The 18,569-nt window shown below is 41.2% G+C and overlaps 1 protein-coding gene across 2 annotated transcripts; it reads left to right on the forward strand.

Moving 5' to 3' along the window:
- Positions 1-1,259: 1,259 nt before the first annotated feature.
- sox1a (SRY-box transcription factor 1a) lies at positions 1,260-17,387 on the forward strand. 2 transcript variants are annotated; one of them, XM_058622790.1, is made up of 3 exons: positions 1,278-3,204; positions 6,976-7,027; positions 15,757-17,387. In XM_058622790.1, exons 1-2 carry the CDS (start codon positions 2,356-2,358, stop codon positions 6,994-6,996), a joined length of 870 nt encoding a protein of 289 aa, XP_058478773.1. In that variant the 5' UTR covers positions 1,278-2,355; the 3' UTR covers positions 6,997-7,027; positions 15,757-17,387. The 2 variants fall into 2 exon arrangements, with proteins under 2 accessions (XP_058478772.1, XP_058478773.1); XM_058622789.1 differs by lacking the exon at positions 6,976-7,027 and having other exon boundaries at positions 1,260-3,204.
- Positions 17,388-18,569: the final 1,182 nt, after the last annotated feature.

Below are 18,569 nucleotides of genomic sequence, written 5' to 3' on the forward strand. Positions count from 1 at the left end.
GTCACGCAAACTCGCATCCACGCAGCTCCAGTAAAATGTTGTTCTGCTTCAGTTTAATAAAATATTCAAAGATTAAAAAAGGAATCTTATAGTGTCCTGTAACTTTTGTGCACGAAATGAGGGGAGAGAGAGAGAGAGAGAGAGAGAGAGAGAGAGAGAGAGAGCAGAAAGATGCCTGGACGCCATTCACTTATTTTGTATTTGTTTAATTTTGATGTGTGGGAAGTGGGGAGGGTGTTGGATAACAGCTTTGACCCTTGGCCCCAGTCGCGCACCGCGGTCGCGGTTCTGCGGAGGCCGCACTCACACAAAGGAGCGGGCGGGTTTTGAAAAGAGATTTGTTAAACTAATGGAAGGATGTCAGGGAAAGTAAACAGGGACTTACCGCGGTCTCAGTGTCAATGCAGAGACTAATCCTCCATGTACAACCCGATTAGTAATAATTATTAGAGAAATCATGATCGTTATTATCGTTTATGAAAGAAGAAGAAAAAAATAAATTATATAAATCTGATTGTTTGATTATGAATTGTACGTGTTTTTTTAAGTTTTGTAGATTAGGGATTTATATATATTCCATGAATGTATAATAACTTGTTTAATTAAATCTGGTTTATTTATTAATCAGTCTTTTTTAGATTTAAAAATACAGGCCCATTTTAAATAAATGATGATACTATTTCTGTAATATTGTTTTAAATACAATCGTCCATGTTTGTCTGTATGTTGTTTGTTTTCTGATGTCATGTTCAGCGTCATAAGCTCTCCGGGTTGTCATCATCGTTATATTGTCATCGTTCTCGGGCCTCGTAAACCACGTGCACGAGGCCTGGACCACTGGAGAGGTTTATTGACCATTGTGATGTCCCGTTAACCCCATTACCAAAGACGCGTGGATCCGTCCGTGTGTGTGTATCTGTGTGTGTGATCCCGGTCCCTCGGGCCCCGAGCAGAGAGATTTATCAAGCTAAGCTCTAATTAAAATAAAAACAGCAAAGAACGATGGAATGATTAAATCGTTAGTCTCGCCGCGGGAAGTGGTATTTCGTTTTCCCTTTCAATTAGAGGTTGATTGGGCTTTTCAGAGGAGGTCAGCTGTGAAATCTGGATTATATATGCGCGCATTCACGTGGACCGTTTTTCCCACTCCTGCTTTTCAAACGGGCTGCGCAACTGCACCTTAAATAAGGGACATTAAACTTTTTTGTTGTGTTTTCTTTATTCAGCACGAGGTGTTTTCTTTCATCTTCAGCCGCGCGCATACACAGGCATTGGCCATTCACTCATTCACCATCACCAGCAGACGGCGATAAGGGCGCTTTGCCCCGGCAATTTCATGCCATTATTGGTCTCTCCATCCTTATGGCTTCTCCTCTTATAAATCAACAGTTTTAGGCACATTTCTGTTGTATCGTCCTCTGCCTTTAGGTGCATGTGATTTCCCTCTCTGACACATTACTATTACTAGTGCAGCCTGCATTAATTACATCCCTGCAGGGGAAGAAAGAAATAGACTTTTCAGGTGCTGGCTGAGCATCAAATGTCCTCAAAGTGAATGAGATTGTGGTTGTAATTCCAGTGCGTAAAAATACAGTTGTGCGTAAAAGTACAGTTGTGCCAGGACTTCTATGGCGCACGGTGAATGCGGGAATAACCTGGTTTCCCACTTTTAAATTAGGCGCAGTTATAAAGAGAAAGTGCTGCCTGGTGTGGAAGCTGTCTTTAAAGGAAATTCGCCAACCATGGGCCACTATATAATTTCAAATATGTTTGACTCATCCTAATCACAGTCTGCCCCCACCGTTTGGCCGCTGCACCACTGCTAACAAATCTTAGTTATTTTTGTTTAGTTGAAGTCTCTGAGAGGGTGTTTGGAAATTTCAAATGCCTTGTGCTATTTGTGGGATTGACCCTCCTCCCTGCCTCCTCCTCATCCTCCTCCTCCTCCACCGTGTTCTTCCTCCACGGTCTTCTAGTCACCTGACCAAACGCCATGCAAATCATTCTGCTGCTGGAGCCTCATTGGCCGCTTGTGGCTCATTTAACCGCTGTCAGTGCGCATCATATGGCCGCCGCTTTAACCAACTTCTCAACTCCGACATAGGGAAAGTGGCTCCAATGCGCATTCTGTCACAGTGGATGTGAACCAACGCATGCGAAGACAGCGCGAAACACTGGTTGGAAAACGTTTTATATTCCTTCTCGGATTATTTTTTGTGTCGTGTTTGATTCATTTGGGGTTAGAATATTAGTTTTACAGCCCAGTCGACCTGTGGGCACCCAGTCTTCGTGCGCGCCTGACTCATCGTAAGATAGACTTTTTCTCTGTTTGTGGCGAAGTTTAACAGCAGGTGAATGTATAGCATGATGATGGAGACTGACCTGCATTCCCCCGGCCCCCAAACCAACACGAACACGGGGCAACCGGGGTCGAACGGCGGGTCCAAAGCGAATCAGGACCGGGTGAAGAGACCGATGAACGCTTTCATGGTGTGGTCCCGTGGGCAGCGGAGAAAGATGGCACAGGAAAACCCCAAGATGCACAACTCCGAAATCAGCAAGCGGCTGGGCGCCGAGTGGAAGTTAATGTCCGAGGCTGAGAAGCGCCCTTTCATCGACGAGGCGAAGCGTTTGCGAGCCATGCACATGAAGGAGCATCCGGATTACAAGTACCGGCCCAGACGGAAGACCAAGACGCTGCTGAAAAAGGACAAATACTCCCTCGCCAGTGGGCTGCTTTCTGGGCCCAGTGGGGGCGGTGGAGTTGGTTTAGGGGTCGGTATGAGTTCATCGGGGGTCGGACAGAGGTTAGAGAGCCCCGGGGGTCACGGAGGCTCCGCCAGCTCCGGCTACGCGCACATGAACGGCTGGGCGAACGGTGCGTACTCGGGCCAGGTGGCTGCAGCCGCGGCGGCTGCGGCGATGATGCAGGAGGCTCAGCTCGCCTACAGCCAGCACCCGGGCAGCGGAGCGCATCACCACCACCACCACGCTCACCACCACCACGCGCACAACCCGCAGCCCATGCACCGCTACGACATGACAGCGCTGCAGTACAGCCCCATCTCGAACTCTCAGAGCTACATGAACGCTTCCCCATCCGGCTACGGCGGGATCAGCTACACGCAGCACCAGGGCTCCGGAGTCTCCTCCTCCGCTGCTGCCATGGGCACGTTAGGGTCGCTGGTGAAGTCGGAGCCGAGTGTAAGCCCCCCCGTCAGCAGCACACACTCACGGGGTCCTTGCCCCGGAGACTTGAGAGAGATGATAAGCATGTATTTACCCACCGGAGAGCCCGGGGACCCGTCAATGCAAAGTAGACTCCATGCCTTGCCGCAGCATTACCAGAGCGCCACGGCTGGAGTGAACGGGACGGTCCCTCTAACACACATTTAAAACTCACCGAATAATTGAAAACTGCAAACGAACACATGACCAAATATTTACCTCTTTTCTAAATCGCCCCGCTCCCGAGATCTACCTGCATTTTGTACAGAATGTTTATGATATTGTAAATGAAGGCTAAATAACATATTATTCTCGGCTTTTTTTTAAAATTTCATTTTATTTTATTTTATTAATATTTTTTTTTTAATAGCCACCCAGTGGAATTATATAACGAATAATATGCTGAGATATTGGTTATTGTGCTATCACCTTTTTTTGTCCATCACTTCACAGTCTTAGTTGAGGTTTACGCCATGCAGGTTCACATGGGGGAGTATTTGATTCAATTGTCTCATCATTTTCTTGTAACTTATTTGAAAATGAGATAAACGTGTCATAATCATAGAAGAAAAATGCTTTAAAAAAGATATGGGGGAGAAAGAAGAAGAAAAAAAATCACATCCTTTAAACATTTGTGTTCATTGGCAGAAAAAGCCTGTGTCTTAATTCTTGGAAAGCATTTCTTTTTATTGTAACACTCTAATTATTGTAAATTGTGAATAATTTTAATATTTCAAAGGATGACGGGCAACTGCTGTTGTAATTTTTCGTGTTTTTCCGCGAGTGGAAAAGCCTTGATATTGCAATGAAGGAGAATTGAATAAATTTCACAAGATGTTGCTTTGATTCTTAAGAGAGCGGTCTTATATTGATGTTCTTCAAGTCTTTTTTATTATGATTTCTTTACATTTTATGACATAAAAACATGTCAAGAATCCAAATTTTCTCACCACTGCTGGACACAAACCACAGGAGCTTTCTAAACACCTTAATTGTTTGTGCGTAATTGTGCGTAAAAGCGAGTTTGTACAGGAGTTGATGCATTGTTTCTTTAGCTTAACGCTTAATAATGTGACTATATATATATATATATATATATAGAAAGGATTATACAAATGCTAGTTTAGCTGATATTTCAGTGGCAAGACTAAAACATATTCAAATATTATAAAAATCCATGCAGGCCAATGTGTTGGCTCGTTTTCTATTTTTATTTAATTAGTTGCAAGTTGTTTTTTTGTTGAGCATTTTCTTTACAAAACAAAATCAGAGTAATACAGATGATGAAAAGGCCTCTTACAAGGCAAACCACCTGTTAGTGCCATGAACGAAGTGCAATTGCATGAAACGTGGCTCTGTTTCAAAGAAATTGCAGAAAAGCATTTAATATTTTCGAATTATAGTTAGTGTAACTTACTTCGATACTGTGATCAGGATTTGATTCACCTTTTTTTGCCAAGGAAAACATTACGGCAGCTTCCACTTGATCAGATCACATCCGTTTTAAAATAAGGAAATTGTCTTCAGCAAAAAAGTAGATGAATAAAAAAAATGCTTCATTAATATGTTATTATATATATTATTAGGGTCATTTTTAAACTCTTAATTGAATATTACAAATTAAAAAATTATTAAAACGGATGAATATATTTTCGACACACTGGGAGATTACAAACTATTTGAAAAGATTAATTATAATATGTAATTTTCTTTCATAATGGGAAAGACTCCAAAAGACTTAAAATCATCCTCATTAAATCATTTTAATATTTTAATCGTTTGAACTTTGAAGATAGAAAATGTAAGAACCATGGGATAAAATGAAAGGATGTAGGTTATAGCTCGATGACAAAAATCTCAGTTGCTGTAGCTTTATTTCCCAGTTACTCTGATGTCAAAACTAAAGTCTAACAATAATTTATGACAACTGTCATTCTGCTTTTGCAGTAGAAGCAGTGAAGCAGTGGAGGAGAGTTTGTTTTTACTGAATTGTACTTCTGACACCTGATCTATTCCTGAAAGGGAACTTGCTAAAGGTGGATCCAACAATCAGTGAAAATTTGAATCTTAATTTGACCCTCCTCAAACAAAAGAAATAAACCATATGTTATTGAAAATAAATCAATTAAATAAATAGAAAACGTTTAACTCAATGCAAAAAAAGTGCATTTCAAATTCAAACTCCCAAACTGTTCAGATTGCTGCTCAGACTTGGATCCAAGCTTCCATCACACTCACTGACTGGCTCTTTAATGGGTTAGTGATGGCTCATCAAAAAATCCCAAACTGCAGATGGCGGATTTTTAGTTGATTTGGATTATTTTTTTCCTATATTTCTGATAATAAGTAATATATTTATACTATACATGACATTCAGATTATTAATCATCTTAAAACAATGAAAATGACTGTGAAAAATCCTGCCATATAGGCCACATCTGCTTTTGACACATTGTGTTATTCTCTGTAGGCCTCGTGATTAAATAAAAGCAAATATCAATACACACATAGATTAGGATTGGGGGCGGGGGGTAATGCAGTGCCCTTTTTCTTTTTATTTAAAAAAAATAAAATCGATTGCTTTCAAATACATATAGTTAAAGGGCGCATCTCAAACTAATGAAGACTTGCATGTTGTGTCAAACAAACCTTTAAAAGGCCTCGCGGTTAAAGCGTGGAAAGGAATCACAGCAACAATGTCTGACAATTAATTCACAAATATAAAAGAAACCCGCATGTAACGAGACATCTCTCTCTCTCTGTCTCTCTGTCTCTCTGCGCACCGCACTTCACCGCATGGTAGAGGGAGAGAGGGGGAGAGAGTGAGGAGGTGCTGGAGGATTGTCCTCCTCCTCACGTGCTTTGCATCTGTTTCAATCTTATCTGTTGATGTGAAGAGATGCGGATTAAGCGCTGAAAGCGCGTGGAGGCGGAGCGCGTCACGGCGCATCGCCGCGCGAGAAAAGAGGAGCGTTCTGGCAAATTTAACCCGCATAAATTACACCTTGAGGTTTGGAGCAGTGGTAAGTGCAGGGTGCGACGTGTGTGCAGGGCAAAAGCGTACAGCACGTGTGTGCGTGCGTGCGTGCGCGCGCGCGCGCGCAGGAGTGTTTAGCTAACCGTCCAATAAATCTCCCTGCCGCGCGATACTCTTATCTTGAAGCCAGCGATATATTCCGTGGTAGGAGGCCATCATCATCTCCAGCACAGCACAGCACAGCACACTCTGGCTGCGCGCAAAGCTCCGATCCCTTGCACTCCCTGTCCTAAATGGGGATAATTAGCGTCACTTTATCACGCCTCTGCATATTTCGCCCCCCCCCCCACCACCACCACACTTTTCCCTAAAAAAATTACCAAGCAGGCTGCTCACGTCGCCCGCTCTGTCACAGAAGATTATGGAGACAGATTGCAACAGAGCGAATGTGCCGGGTGAGATTAGCGCGGAATAGAGAAAGCAACTGGGCCAATGAATTCCTCGGAAGGGCCTTATCGTGCAATTACACGTTGACATGTTTAACAATCTTGCTGCCTCTTAATCCTGCGGTGCTGCTCTATCTACCCACAGCTACCACCACCACCACGCGCTGCTGTTCTCTCAGCACAGACCTAGAATGCACGGAAACACAGACAAATACATTGAAAGTCACGATAAAAAAAAGAGAAAGAAATAACTGCTTTTTAATTTCCAAAACTTTGTCCATAAACATTCACCCAACACCTCCTTTTTTATTTTTCATTTTCCAGAATTCTCCGTTGTTGGAATAGCATCTGCACTGAAGTTTTCTGACATTAAGAGGTGAGCTATTGAAATATATTTTTAAAAATCAGTGGTGTGCACAGACAATTCAAAAAATGACCCCCACCCCCATAAACATTAACCAAAAAAAGACATTATTTCAATAAACATACACTTACGCAGATGTTTAATACGGAAACTCAACAAGTTCCTACAAAGTTACTGAATATAAGTCTGCTGTCTTTCAGAAATGCTTCTCAAATTGAATTTTTTTGGCATACATGCTTCCATGGGCCATGTTCAAAATATAATCAATTATAAAAATCATGCCCACACATGTTGTTTAAAGTGGTTTATTGTTCAGCTTAAATCACAAAAGTTATCAAGTGATTAAAGAGCCAAGACGTGCCTGGGACAAAATGTGAAAAGTGGATGCTTTGATTAGGTTTAAATGCAGCCTTTAGATTTTGTCTCACGCACGCACGCACGCACACACACACACACACACACACACACACACTATTCTATAACAGCTATTCTTCTTAGGGCACTGCATTGACTTCCATTTGGACATATTTAACAAAGCCTTATCTCTAGTCCTTAACTATAATCAGTTAATGCCTAACCCTTAACCCTATAGCATTAACCTAACCACAATTCAAACCTTAACCCTAAACTTCAAATGAGGTTCTCCCTCATTAGGACCAAGTTTTGATCTCTGAGAGGATTAATGGTCCTGACAAGGTTAGTGTTTATGCCAGAAAAGATCCTAAAGAGGCAACCAATACAATACACACACACACACGCACACATTTTTTTTTTACATTTATGTACAGCTATCTTATTAAGGACACTGACAAGGTCTTTTTCCACTCGCCTGTTTTTATGTGCATTTTCTACTCACACGTAAACAACTGAATGTAGAACAGAAATTGTCAAAAAAAAGTCTTGTAATATTCTTGAGAGAGGTAGAAAAGTTGGAGCATCAATAAAAGGTAGATGTGAACGAGTGCCATGAAAGTGATTTATAGTGAGTTAGAGAGGACGTGTAGAAATCATGTGACTAAAGTATCCTTCTCACTTCCACATCACTGGTCTGGCAGATACAGTGGGTGAGAGGTTTGTGTGGCCTAATGACAACATTTCTCCACATAGTGTAAGAAGCAGATATTACAACCATAATGAAGTGAAGCAGGAAATAAACACTGCACCTTGATATCTGATATCCTTTTGTGTCACCCATATGAAATAACTTCCAATATTCACTTTACAGGCAGTTGATATAAACACAGATAAATGCACGTTGTCTTCAGCAGAATCTTTGAAAATTCAGTTTAAATGTGCATTTCATTTTAATGGAAACCTTCCTAAACACATTCCATAGAACTTTACCCTGACCCCAGACAAAATAACCACACTTTCCCAACATGTGCTTGCTTCCTATGTTTTCTATGTTTTTTTTTTGGTCCTCATAAAGGTATCCATACAAGTACACACACACACACACTCCCTGTCCCCTGCCTGGCGGTATATCGGGGTCTGCATGGGAGTGATTGTGGAGCGCCACTGTAGGAATTTGGCAGCGGCCATGGGTTGGAGAGTCGCCCCACGCTGAGCCTCCATTCAGTGGCCAGCACACTGTGAGGTTGGGAAGTTTCAGTCAGCCGTATACAACTCAAAGGCCCCCACAAAGGCGATTACAAGCCCCAGCGCATTCCTGTAGGGACCTGGGAGTAGCACAGGTGCGAGGGAGAGGGACCGGGGTGAAAAACACGGAGCAGTGCTGGGACCACACAAAAACAGCCACTCCACAGGAGCTGGGCAATTTTTTTTGTTGTCAAAAAGAAGGAGGAGAAAAAGAAAGAGTACATGTGAAGAAGATGGAGGTGTGTGGGGGGGTGGTTGAGGTTTACTGCATCGCCTTGCTGTCCATCAGTGACTGAAAGGACAAGGAGACTTATCAGTCCAGTTTGAGTCCAGAATCCACCAACAACATAATCCAACACCTTTAAATCTGTTTGGAAGACAGAAACTGGCATTTTACCATTTAAGTGGAACCTGTTTCAGTGTTAGGCCAGTGGGACAGATGGGTAAGAGGAGAATTTTCCCAACCAATTTAAGATTTATGTGCATACTTAATATATTAAGATTTAACATAACATGTGAAACAAATTATTGACTTACTTGTTACTTACTTTCATTCATTCACAAATTCAAAAACAATACATTGTTGTTAAATGACTAAAAATGTGTTGCTGATGCACAAATTTGCTCTTGTCATGATTTATATTGTGCTTTGGTTCATGAGTGTTTGCGATCTTTAAGAAATGGGTACCCACATAGAAAGTTTGGGACACACTGGCCACAGCCCAGTGCTGTACTACGTAGTGGATAAAAGCTGGAAATTCATTATAGGAAATAGCCTTGTGTCGCTGTTAAAGTCATTTGGCGTATTTCCACTGGCTCTACTCACCTCGCCTCGGTTTAGGTCGCATCTCCACTACAAAAAAGTACTTATTCAACGTGGGCGGGGTCATCACAGCATGGCTGTGTAAAACTGTGGTGACTTGTAAAGCAGTTGTTTTCAGTGTAATTGAATCAAATCACTAGAATCAATTAATTAAAAATATTTGTTCAGTACTTCCTCCATGACTGGAGAACAGACACCGTCTGACAAAATCACTGGTCTGAAACACAGCAGCAGTGTGATGCCGGTCGCGGACCAGACTCCTCTGTTAAATTGTACACATTTCCTCGGTAATTGTCAGGGATTAACCCACGTTTTTAGGATTGCTAAGTAGTTTTAACTGATCAACAGTTCGGCTTGATTTCTTGATTTCTATGTCTCCGGAGAACAGACTCCTACTCCACAGATTGCAGCGGCAGAGTCTGTGATGCCTCGCGATCAGCGGTGCTGTCCTTAAATACACCAAACTCCATAGAGATTTCCCTGTTAATTGTTGGAGATTAACCCATATTTAAGTAGTTTTAACTGATCTACAGTTCAGCACTGTTCGGCTTGATTTCTGTGAAGGATGTCTCTTCTGTGATGGTAGTCTGGCCACTCTTTTGGAACCTTACCAGAGCAGGTACTAAAGATAGTACCTGGCACCAGGTACTAAAGATAGTACCTGGCACCAGGTACTATGCTAGTAGAAATGCTACTTAAACTGTGCAGCGACAAGGCGAGTAGAGCCAGTGGAAATACGCCAATTGTCATCGTTCCTCTTATCTGGGTATCGGTCGCTGGGGCAGCAGCCTTAACAAGAAAGCCCAGACCGCCCTCTACCCAGTCTCTTCCCCATCTCTTCTGGGGGTACCCAAGGTGTTCCCAGGCCAGGCTAGAGATATAATCACTCCAGCGTGTCCTGGGTCGGCCCTGAGGTCTCCTTCCAGAAGGACATGCCCGAAACACCTCCCCGGGGAGGCTTTTAGGATGCCCCAACAACCTCAGCTGACTCCTCTATCGCCCCTTCCGGATGCCCAAGCTCCTCACCCTATCTCTACAGCTGAGGCCAGCACCCTGCAGAGAAAACTTATTTCGGCAGCCTATTCGTGATCTTGTTCTTTCGGTCATTATCCAAAGCTTATAACCATATGGGTTCCAACTGATCTCCCTCTTCACCACAACAGATCGTTTGAGCATCCACATCAGACACTGCCCGATGGCACTTAGCAAGGTAACTATCCATCACGAGTATGGGGTGGATGTGGAGACAAGGTCATAAGTCTTCTCCAGATACACAAAGCTTTGCCTGCAGGTGTGGGGAACGGAGAGGAGACCGAGGTCAGCAGACCGCAGGTTCCGGGAGGGACGGTGCACATGGAGGAGGTCAGACAGATAATGTGGAGCAAGTGAATGGAGAGACTTGCAGCAAAGGAGGAGAATCTTAAAGGTGATCCGGAACTTAACAGGGAGCCAGTGCAGTTGTTTCAGTGTGGGTGTGATGTGTTGCCAAGGTTTGGTCCGAGTGAGAACCCTAGCAGCAGAGTTCTGGAGCTCAGATAGTTCAGACAAAAATGTGCCAGGAGCTTTGGGTGGGCGCTATATGAGGACTGTCTGAAGCTGAGAACAGCCAGCCAGTGTAAACACCACACTCTCAAATGTGCTGGTAATTGGCATGGGGACCCCTTTAATCAGGATGTTGGCACAGTGGCCTGATGACCACACAATGTTGCCTTGAGATACTAAGGGTGGATCTCCATCACTGTGGATTTGATATTTGTGACTTCTGCCCCAGAAATTGGCCGATCCATCCCCAGGCCCCCTGGCTCTGGTTCCTCAGTGGAATATGTGGTGGTGGGATTGAAGAGCTCTTCAATGTATTCCTTCCACCACCCAACTAAATCCCCAGTTGATGGCAGCAGCTTCCCGTCCCCAATAGAAACAGTGTAGGGGCGAGTTGCCACCTTCCCCCTATGAGGTGCTTTGGAGCTGTACTTCTTCCATGGCCTCACTGAACTCCTCCCATGCCCCAACCACCACCGCCAAGTGGTGCCCCAACCGCCACCACTTGGCCCACCAGTAACCCATCAGCTGCTTCCAGAAACCCACTGAAACGCAAACCTCCCACCTGTAAGTTCTCTCCAGTTTACGAAGGTGACAGTTCCTGGACTGGCCAATCATCATTAGCAATGATGCTGCTGTAGCATCCCCAGCACTTCAAACTGTCCCTACAACATTATAAACGCTGTAGAGACACTCTTGATGATGAGAATGAGAAAAGGGGGAATCTCCTTATTTGTTGAATTACGTGGAAAGATTTTCATCCCTGTAAGAATGAACTTGTTTGAATCTATGCAAGTTTTTTATATATACTTTTTGCAACTGTCACATTTTTGCATTACTGCCAGAAAGGAGTAGTTTTTATCAGAAATATTTGTAGTGGGGTATTTTGTATTTTCTTATTTGTTCATTGCTTGAATACAGCAGACATTTAAAACAGCTGTCCAGCTCCGCCCTTTATGTGCTAAAAAAGTAGGATTGTTCCAATCAGTTATTTTATTACCCTTCACAACGTTTAACAATTGAAATGCAAATAATTGTATGAGAAATATCTGTGATGCAGTATTAACTTGTACAGATTCCACACTTTGGCTCATCACTCTGGATGACGACCGCTTAATGCCAATGCCCCTCAGCCTAATGCCAGGCTGCATCTGGAAAGAGTGTATTTACCTTCCACTTTAAAAAGGCGTGACCAACAGATGTAGATGAAAATGCCTCTGTACACAATTGGATAGACCTACAACCAATCAGACCAATGATCTGAATGATGAAAAACATGTCAACAAACTTATTGTAGTTTTCTAGGAGCGATGGTATCTAGTAATGTGTGTCGACTTTTGTCCAGTCTCCTATAATGGAAGCAACAGCCAAACTGAAAGAAAGCTGCTCTTCATTGCCTGCCTCTAGTGGGCCATGGGTTTGTGATTGGTTCCCTCTTTTACGAGATTCTGAAATTTGGCAAAATGGCATGCTTGCCATGTCTGCAGCATGAAATCAAATCACTGGCAGAGTCTACTGGGATCAACCTTGCTAAGAAACGTGATCCCATTTGATTTTTGTCAGCTCAGTTGCTGCACCGAACATGAGATGCAAAATAGCATCAACGTACTGTAAATGGCATAATTTTCTCCATAAAAGTTACACTGCACATCTGTTGTGCCACGCTCTCAGGTGTTGCATGACCATATGTAAAAAGTGGACATAAAGTCTTCCAGTGTGGTCAATACATAGGACAATAGTTTAGGACAATACATAGTTAGAATATAGTGAATAACCACCAGGGGCCCAGTCCGCTGGTTGCTAAAGTAACTCAGTTTGAATGGAAAATTAGGGTAAATTAGCTTAGCTCTCATTTGATCAGGAAACATATTCGTCAGAAGTAACTCTTCAATATGTCAATTTTGTAACTATGTTCGATTTTAGAGGACAATAGATGATAAAGCATATGAGTGCACACCATTGTGATTGACAGCTGGTATTGTACAGTAGTTGCCTGGTTGCAGATGATGTCTTAAGTATCACAGACTTAAAGAGACCCATAATGTGAGTGATTGATGATTCAACACCATACAATACATCAATTCTTACACCATTTAGCTAAATCGTTTGCATACTACACAGTACTTGAACTTAGCAGGTGCACTTGTAAAACCAGAGTTTATTACAGTGTGGATTATTTTTTTCTTTTGTGACAACACTTTTTTCACCAAAGTAATTGCTGAGATTACAAAGCATGGCAGCCTCACTGATGAAGCACGTTTTAACAAGAAAACAAATGAGACAAACCAAAAATGAAACTTTACAGTATATCCAAAAAAACTTTGGATGAAAAAACAAACTGAATTGGTAATAATCAACCAATTACACAATAATCATTAAACGCTTGGTTATAAAATTTCTACCTCAAGTTATTTAAATCATTATTTACAACCTGTGTGACTGATGCACTGGTTGTTTCTTGTGATTTCAGATGTCAGACAAGACTCTGGTGAGGACATTGTAAACATAACTGATTTCAAAAATTGGAATTAACAGTGATGTTACTTTAAAACTTGGACTTGTCTCATTTCATCACTGTAGTATCATAATGACTGTGCCAGGTATCACTGGGAATAAACTGCAGTTATTTCAAGAAGCTGGTGTAGAAAAAAATACGTAATGTGGCATGAAGAGGCAGATGAAAGTTAAAAAGTCTCCAGTATGAGGATGAGGGACTTCACCTGTCTCTTCAAACACTTCAAACCATCACCAACACACAAGCCTGGATCATGAAGTCAAATCCCATTTTCTTAAGAGTCTCTCTGTGTGCCTTTATTTTTGTAAGCTTATACTTACCAACATGGAATGGTCACATGGTAAGTCTTAAGTGTCAACAACAAACAAACAAACAAACAAACAAACAGCAGCTGCACAGGAGCAAGTAGTCAACAAACTGTCCAATAAAATGTCAGATATACTCTATAAATCAGTGTATTCATTTATTTATTTATCCAACATCCAACAAGAAACCTTCTTTCAGACAAATCCAAACCTTTCTTTCATGCTTGCTTTTTGTCTGACAAAAAGTATGTTGTTGCCAAAGCATTTCACAGTTATAGTTAGCAATTGGAATGTTGAGGGTTCGTTTACATGCCAATGTGTCCCTGGGCAAGACACTTAACCCTACGATACTCCTGAGGGATGTGCCGGCAGCGTGTCAATGGGTATGAGAGATGTGTGATGTGTGACACAGGTACACTGAATGAATTTGTGAGTGAATGGGTGATTAGTGTGACGTACTGTAGTGCAAAACAGCGTTGACTGTCACTAGAAAAGCACTATATAAATACAGACCATTTACTGTTATCAGCATATTTCACATTAACATATTATGTTTCATATTTTATATTGTAAATGTCTCATATTTATCATTTATTGGCATTAAACCAAAACTATTTTATACATAAATATACTATAACATATTAGCAACCCCTTTAAAGCTCTGCTGTGTGTTTGTACAGCTGGGGCCTCTATTTGTGACGTCACTCAGTGTTTGAGAGACAGTCTCTCTCACTAACTCACTGCGCTGACTCTCACTAACTGGTCAATTCACTCAGTCAAGCTGGTGGAGTGGGTGCAGTGTTTCTCTATCACTGGCTCACACACACACAACCCACCAGATGCTGCGAAGGATTTCTGCTGCTCTGTGGCAGGTGATAATTCTCACGGCAGCACAGATGGGGTTAATGAGGGGTCAAAGAGGTGAGATAACACACAGCCGTTATACGGCTCCTGCTGCAACCTGCAGCCACCTGATAGCTGTTTGAACTGGTTGACCTTTGAACTCCGCATGGTCAAGTGACCAATAAAGCAGGTGATTTAGATTGGCCAGATTGGAGCAGGTGAAGGATGCGTATGTCACAGCAGTGTGTCCGAGCAGCACAGATTAATGATTCCTAATGATTATAACCCCACTCAGTTTGTTTGCACAGCCATTAGATTGTTGTCGGCCGTCAGACTGTTTAAGGCTTGGGATAAATTTGGTTAATTTGAAATTTAATTGATGACATAGTGGCTATTATGCTTTCAGCTGATTGGATCGTGTACCTGTGAAAGCGCATGTGTACACACAATCATGCAATCTATAGCCTACTATATTAACCAGAAATGTGGCTACGTCCTGTCGAAACAGGACGTAGTTTTAAATAAACACACATTAATAATAATGCATAGAACAAATCAGGTTTCTGGTACGGATCGGGTTGTGACAGTCTCACAAAAGAGCACCACTGTTTAGTATAGTGGCGTATTGTTGCAGTTTCAATTCATTATAATATTAATATTTGCTGCTTGCACAAAGTGGGGGGTTGTTGTGATTTCCATTCCTGCTTTTTTTACCCCCATACAGAGAAATGTGTAATGTTCTCTTTTATTCACTTAAATCGTGTCAGTTGCACTAATTCATGTGTCCCTTTGATCAACGAGCCCTCGAGTGTAAAAACTTTAATGCTTTATTTCAAGGATTTCAGGTGTTGCTTTGTACAAATCAAAAATGCACGTTTCAACAGTCTGATGGACAGAAACCCTATAACAGTGTTCAAAAGTATGACAGTTTATGAATGTAAATATATAAATATGGATGATGTATCGCAACAGTCAAATGCATGAAATACAATATTCTCATGAGTCACTATGTACGCATGCAGGCGACTTGGTTTACAACTCAGATTATTGGCATGCCAGTTGTGTATTTGTTGGCCTTCGACGTTCATCTCCATTTATCTATTTCTGTCTCTTTCAGGAAGTATTCAGCGGTGGACATGGATCACTGTGGGAGGGACTGTGATTTGCAGATAGCAGGCTGTCATCATGATGAGATGGGTGCTGACTGAGGGTAAAAAAGTCCTCCTGAAAAATGTCAGCAACAGTCAGAACTAGAGCTGCACGATATTGGTCATAGAAATGATATTGCAATTATTTTTGAAAGATGTTGCAATTGCAGTATGATCCACAATTGGTTGGACACCATCTTAAGTGTAATATTAATTAAACAAAACACCAACATTAAAATCATGTTAACTTGATATTTGATGGCATTTGTCAATAAACAATCATGTTTTTTCTTTATCACATTATTAACTGTATTTAGGCAGTGAAGTCTCACTCAGATTAAACATTTATTTCAATAGAGGGTCGTGGTCAAGACAGATTCAACAGGAGTACAAAACAACAAATAGTAACATTAACAGAGCCATAATACATAATACAAATTTAATCCAATTGAAAATTAAAATACACCATGATAAAATATCAAACTAGTACACAGCAAAAATTGGCAGTGATAAATCAGTGTATTACTGTTCGGACAACCAAAGGTATTAACATTTTATTCAAAAAATGTAGAGCTCTTTAAGATTCAGTTGTTTTTATAAATTGTTCCAAGCCGAAGGAGCAGCAGAGAGCCGGGCTGGTGAAGCATTGAAGAACTTCATCATAATGCTGTTTTGTTTTTGCATATTTTTTTCATCACATAATTGCAACGTCCTTTGATTTGGATATGGCACTTGGTAGCATTGCGATTTTGATTAGTTTGAGATTAATTGTGCAGCTTCTTCTTCACAGCCTTCTTCTTCTTCCTATTATTATTGTTATTGCTAAGATTGAACATGAACAAAACAACACCAGTATATTTTCATCCATCTCAGCAAAAAACCAACACCATCAAACAAACAAACAAAAAAGTGCCGTGTCTGGAGCAGCTTTCCTTCTCCATTCTATTTCACTTGAGCCAGCTTCACAGTCTTATTATCCTTATCCCCTCAGTTGGCATGTTTTCCCCTGAACCCGCTGCATTTTACAGATTTGTAAAATCCGTCAAATGCCTGTAATGAATATTTCTACAGCCTTGAGTGTATTTAATGTGCTGTGTGACCAGCCCCAGAAGGACAAACATTACACATCTCTGCGTTTGGACCACATGATCATTAGACAGTGGCCTCTGTCAATCTTTTAATCAGGAGAATAGAAATGAAATAAACCTCTGGTATTTATTTGTGTTATTTCAACATATTTCCTGTGCATGGGTGTACATTTAATGTATATATCTTTATTAATTTCTCTTCAAAAAAAGAAACCGATAGTACAGTTTTCTTGATGGTTTATATGTCATATTGTTCTTCATGATTGTGTGTTTACATCTTTTTCTGAAAAAAAAGAAGACAATTTAAAATAAATAAACTCTTGCATCTTATAATCTGAGAAAAACATCTCCTGCATCCTTTTTCCCACGTCCAATATAGAAGGTAAATGAATCCTTGAACTGAAAAGGTAGTGGAACATTTTAACGTTTAACTTTGCATTTATTTCAAGGCCAAAATGCCCTCAATTATTTTACTGTTGCCCCCGTCCCCCAAGTAATTGATTTTGGTTAGAGATGGAGAGAGAGGGTGGTGGTGATGTGTGGAAATTACAAAGACAAAAAAATAAAAAATAAAAAAAGACAGCATCATTTCTGTGAGTGATGCAACCTTTGTTTCCTTTATTTTTCTAAAAAAAAAAAACATACACTCTTTCACTGCTTTCTGTGACAATTTATACTCTCACTTAGCCTTTTCCACTCTATCACTGACTCTTTCAGATGTGCGTCACCAGCCACACAAATACAAAACACCTGTGTTTAGCTGAACTACACGCACGCATTCCTTCACAACGAACCTAGCCTAAACTTCTCTTAGAACCAGGTCTTTACCCTAACCCTCCAAAAACCCTTTAAAGTTGTGAGGACCAGACAAAATGTCTCTCACTGCCTAAAGTTGTGATTATCATTATTAAATGTGTTACATTCAACATAAAAGTCTCTGTATGAGCTTGTTTAGTTTTTTTTAATTACTGTTTGACTTTGATATTAATAGATTTATTTTGCATCATATACAGTATATGTTTTTATTGTGAAGCATACAGAACATTATGCCTTATCAAAACAAACACTTTTACTTTGAAATTCTGTGAAACAACATATCATAATCATATTGCAGTATCATGATGGAATATTGTAATAATAATAATAATAATAATAACATTGAGATCATATCGCCAACGCGATAATGAACATGGTTTTTTTTGCGTCAACTTTCCTATTCAGACCGGCCCCCTCTTGACCAGGCTAGAAGCTAGAAGACACACACTCACACACACACATGAAGTGTACAGAGACTGGATAATGAGCTTCCCAGGTGACTACATGCAGTGATTACCAGGTTGCTGGTGTTATAGGAACTATGTCACATCAACATACACGCCCACAATGTGCACCCTTATTCAGACACACAACACACACACACACACACACACACACTCTTGAGAGATCCTTGGTTATCACACCCTTCCAGATTGTTCTGAACTACTTATGGAAAACGCCGACACACACGCACACACACACACACATCTCAAGATGTGACCACACTTGCCAATATGAGCACAGCGTTAAGAACAGTTGTTGTGGGTTTTTTTTTTTTAGCATCTCTAAATTCCTAGCGTTGCTAAGGTGCTTTGGGAGAGGATTAACAGAGGCTGGCGCCGATGAGCAAGCCGCGCAGATTTCCAACCAGCAGACAA

This window comes from Solea solea, chromosome 2 (genome assembly GCF_958295425.1).
Source record: "Solea solea chromosome 2, fSolSol10.1, whole genome shotgun sequence".
Lineage (NCBI taxonomy): Eukaryota > Metazoa > Chordata > Actinopteri > Pleuronectiformes > Soleidae > Solea > Solea solea.

Coding starts and splice junctions, on each gene's coding strand:
- sox1a (XM_058622789.1), top strand. CDS start 2,356: ATGTATAGCATGATGATGGAGACTGACCTGCATTCCCCCGGCCCCCAA. Junction 3,205..15,756: donor TGGTGAAGTCGGAGCCGAGT/GTAAGCCCCCCC, acceptor TGTCTCTTTCAG/GAAGTATTCAGCGGTGGACA.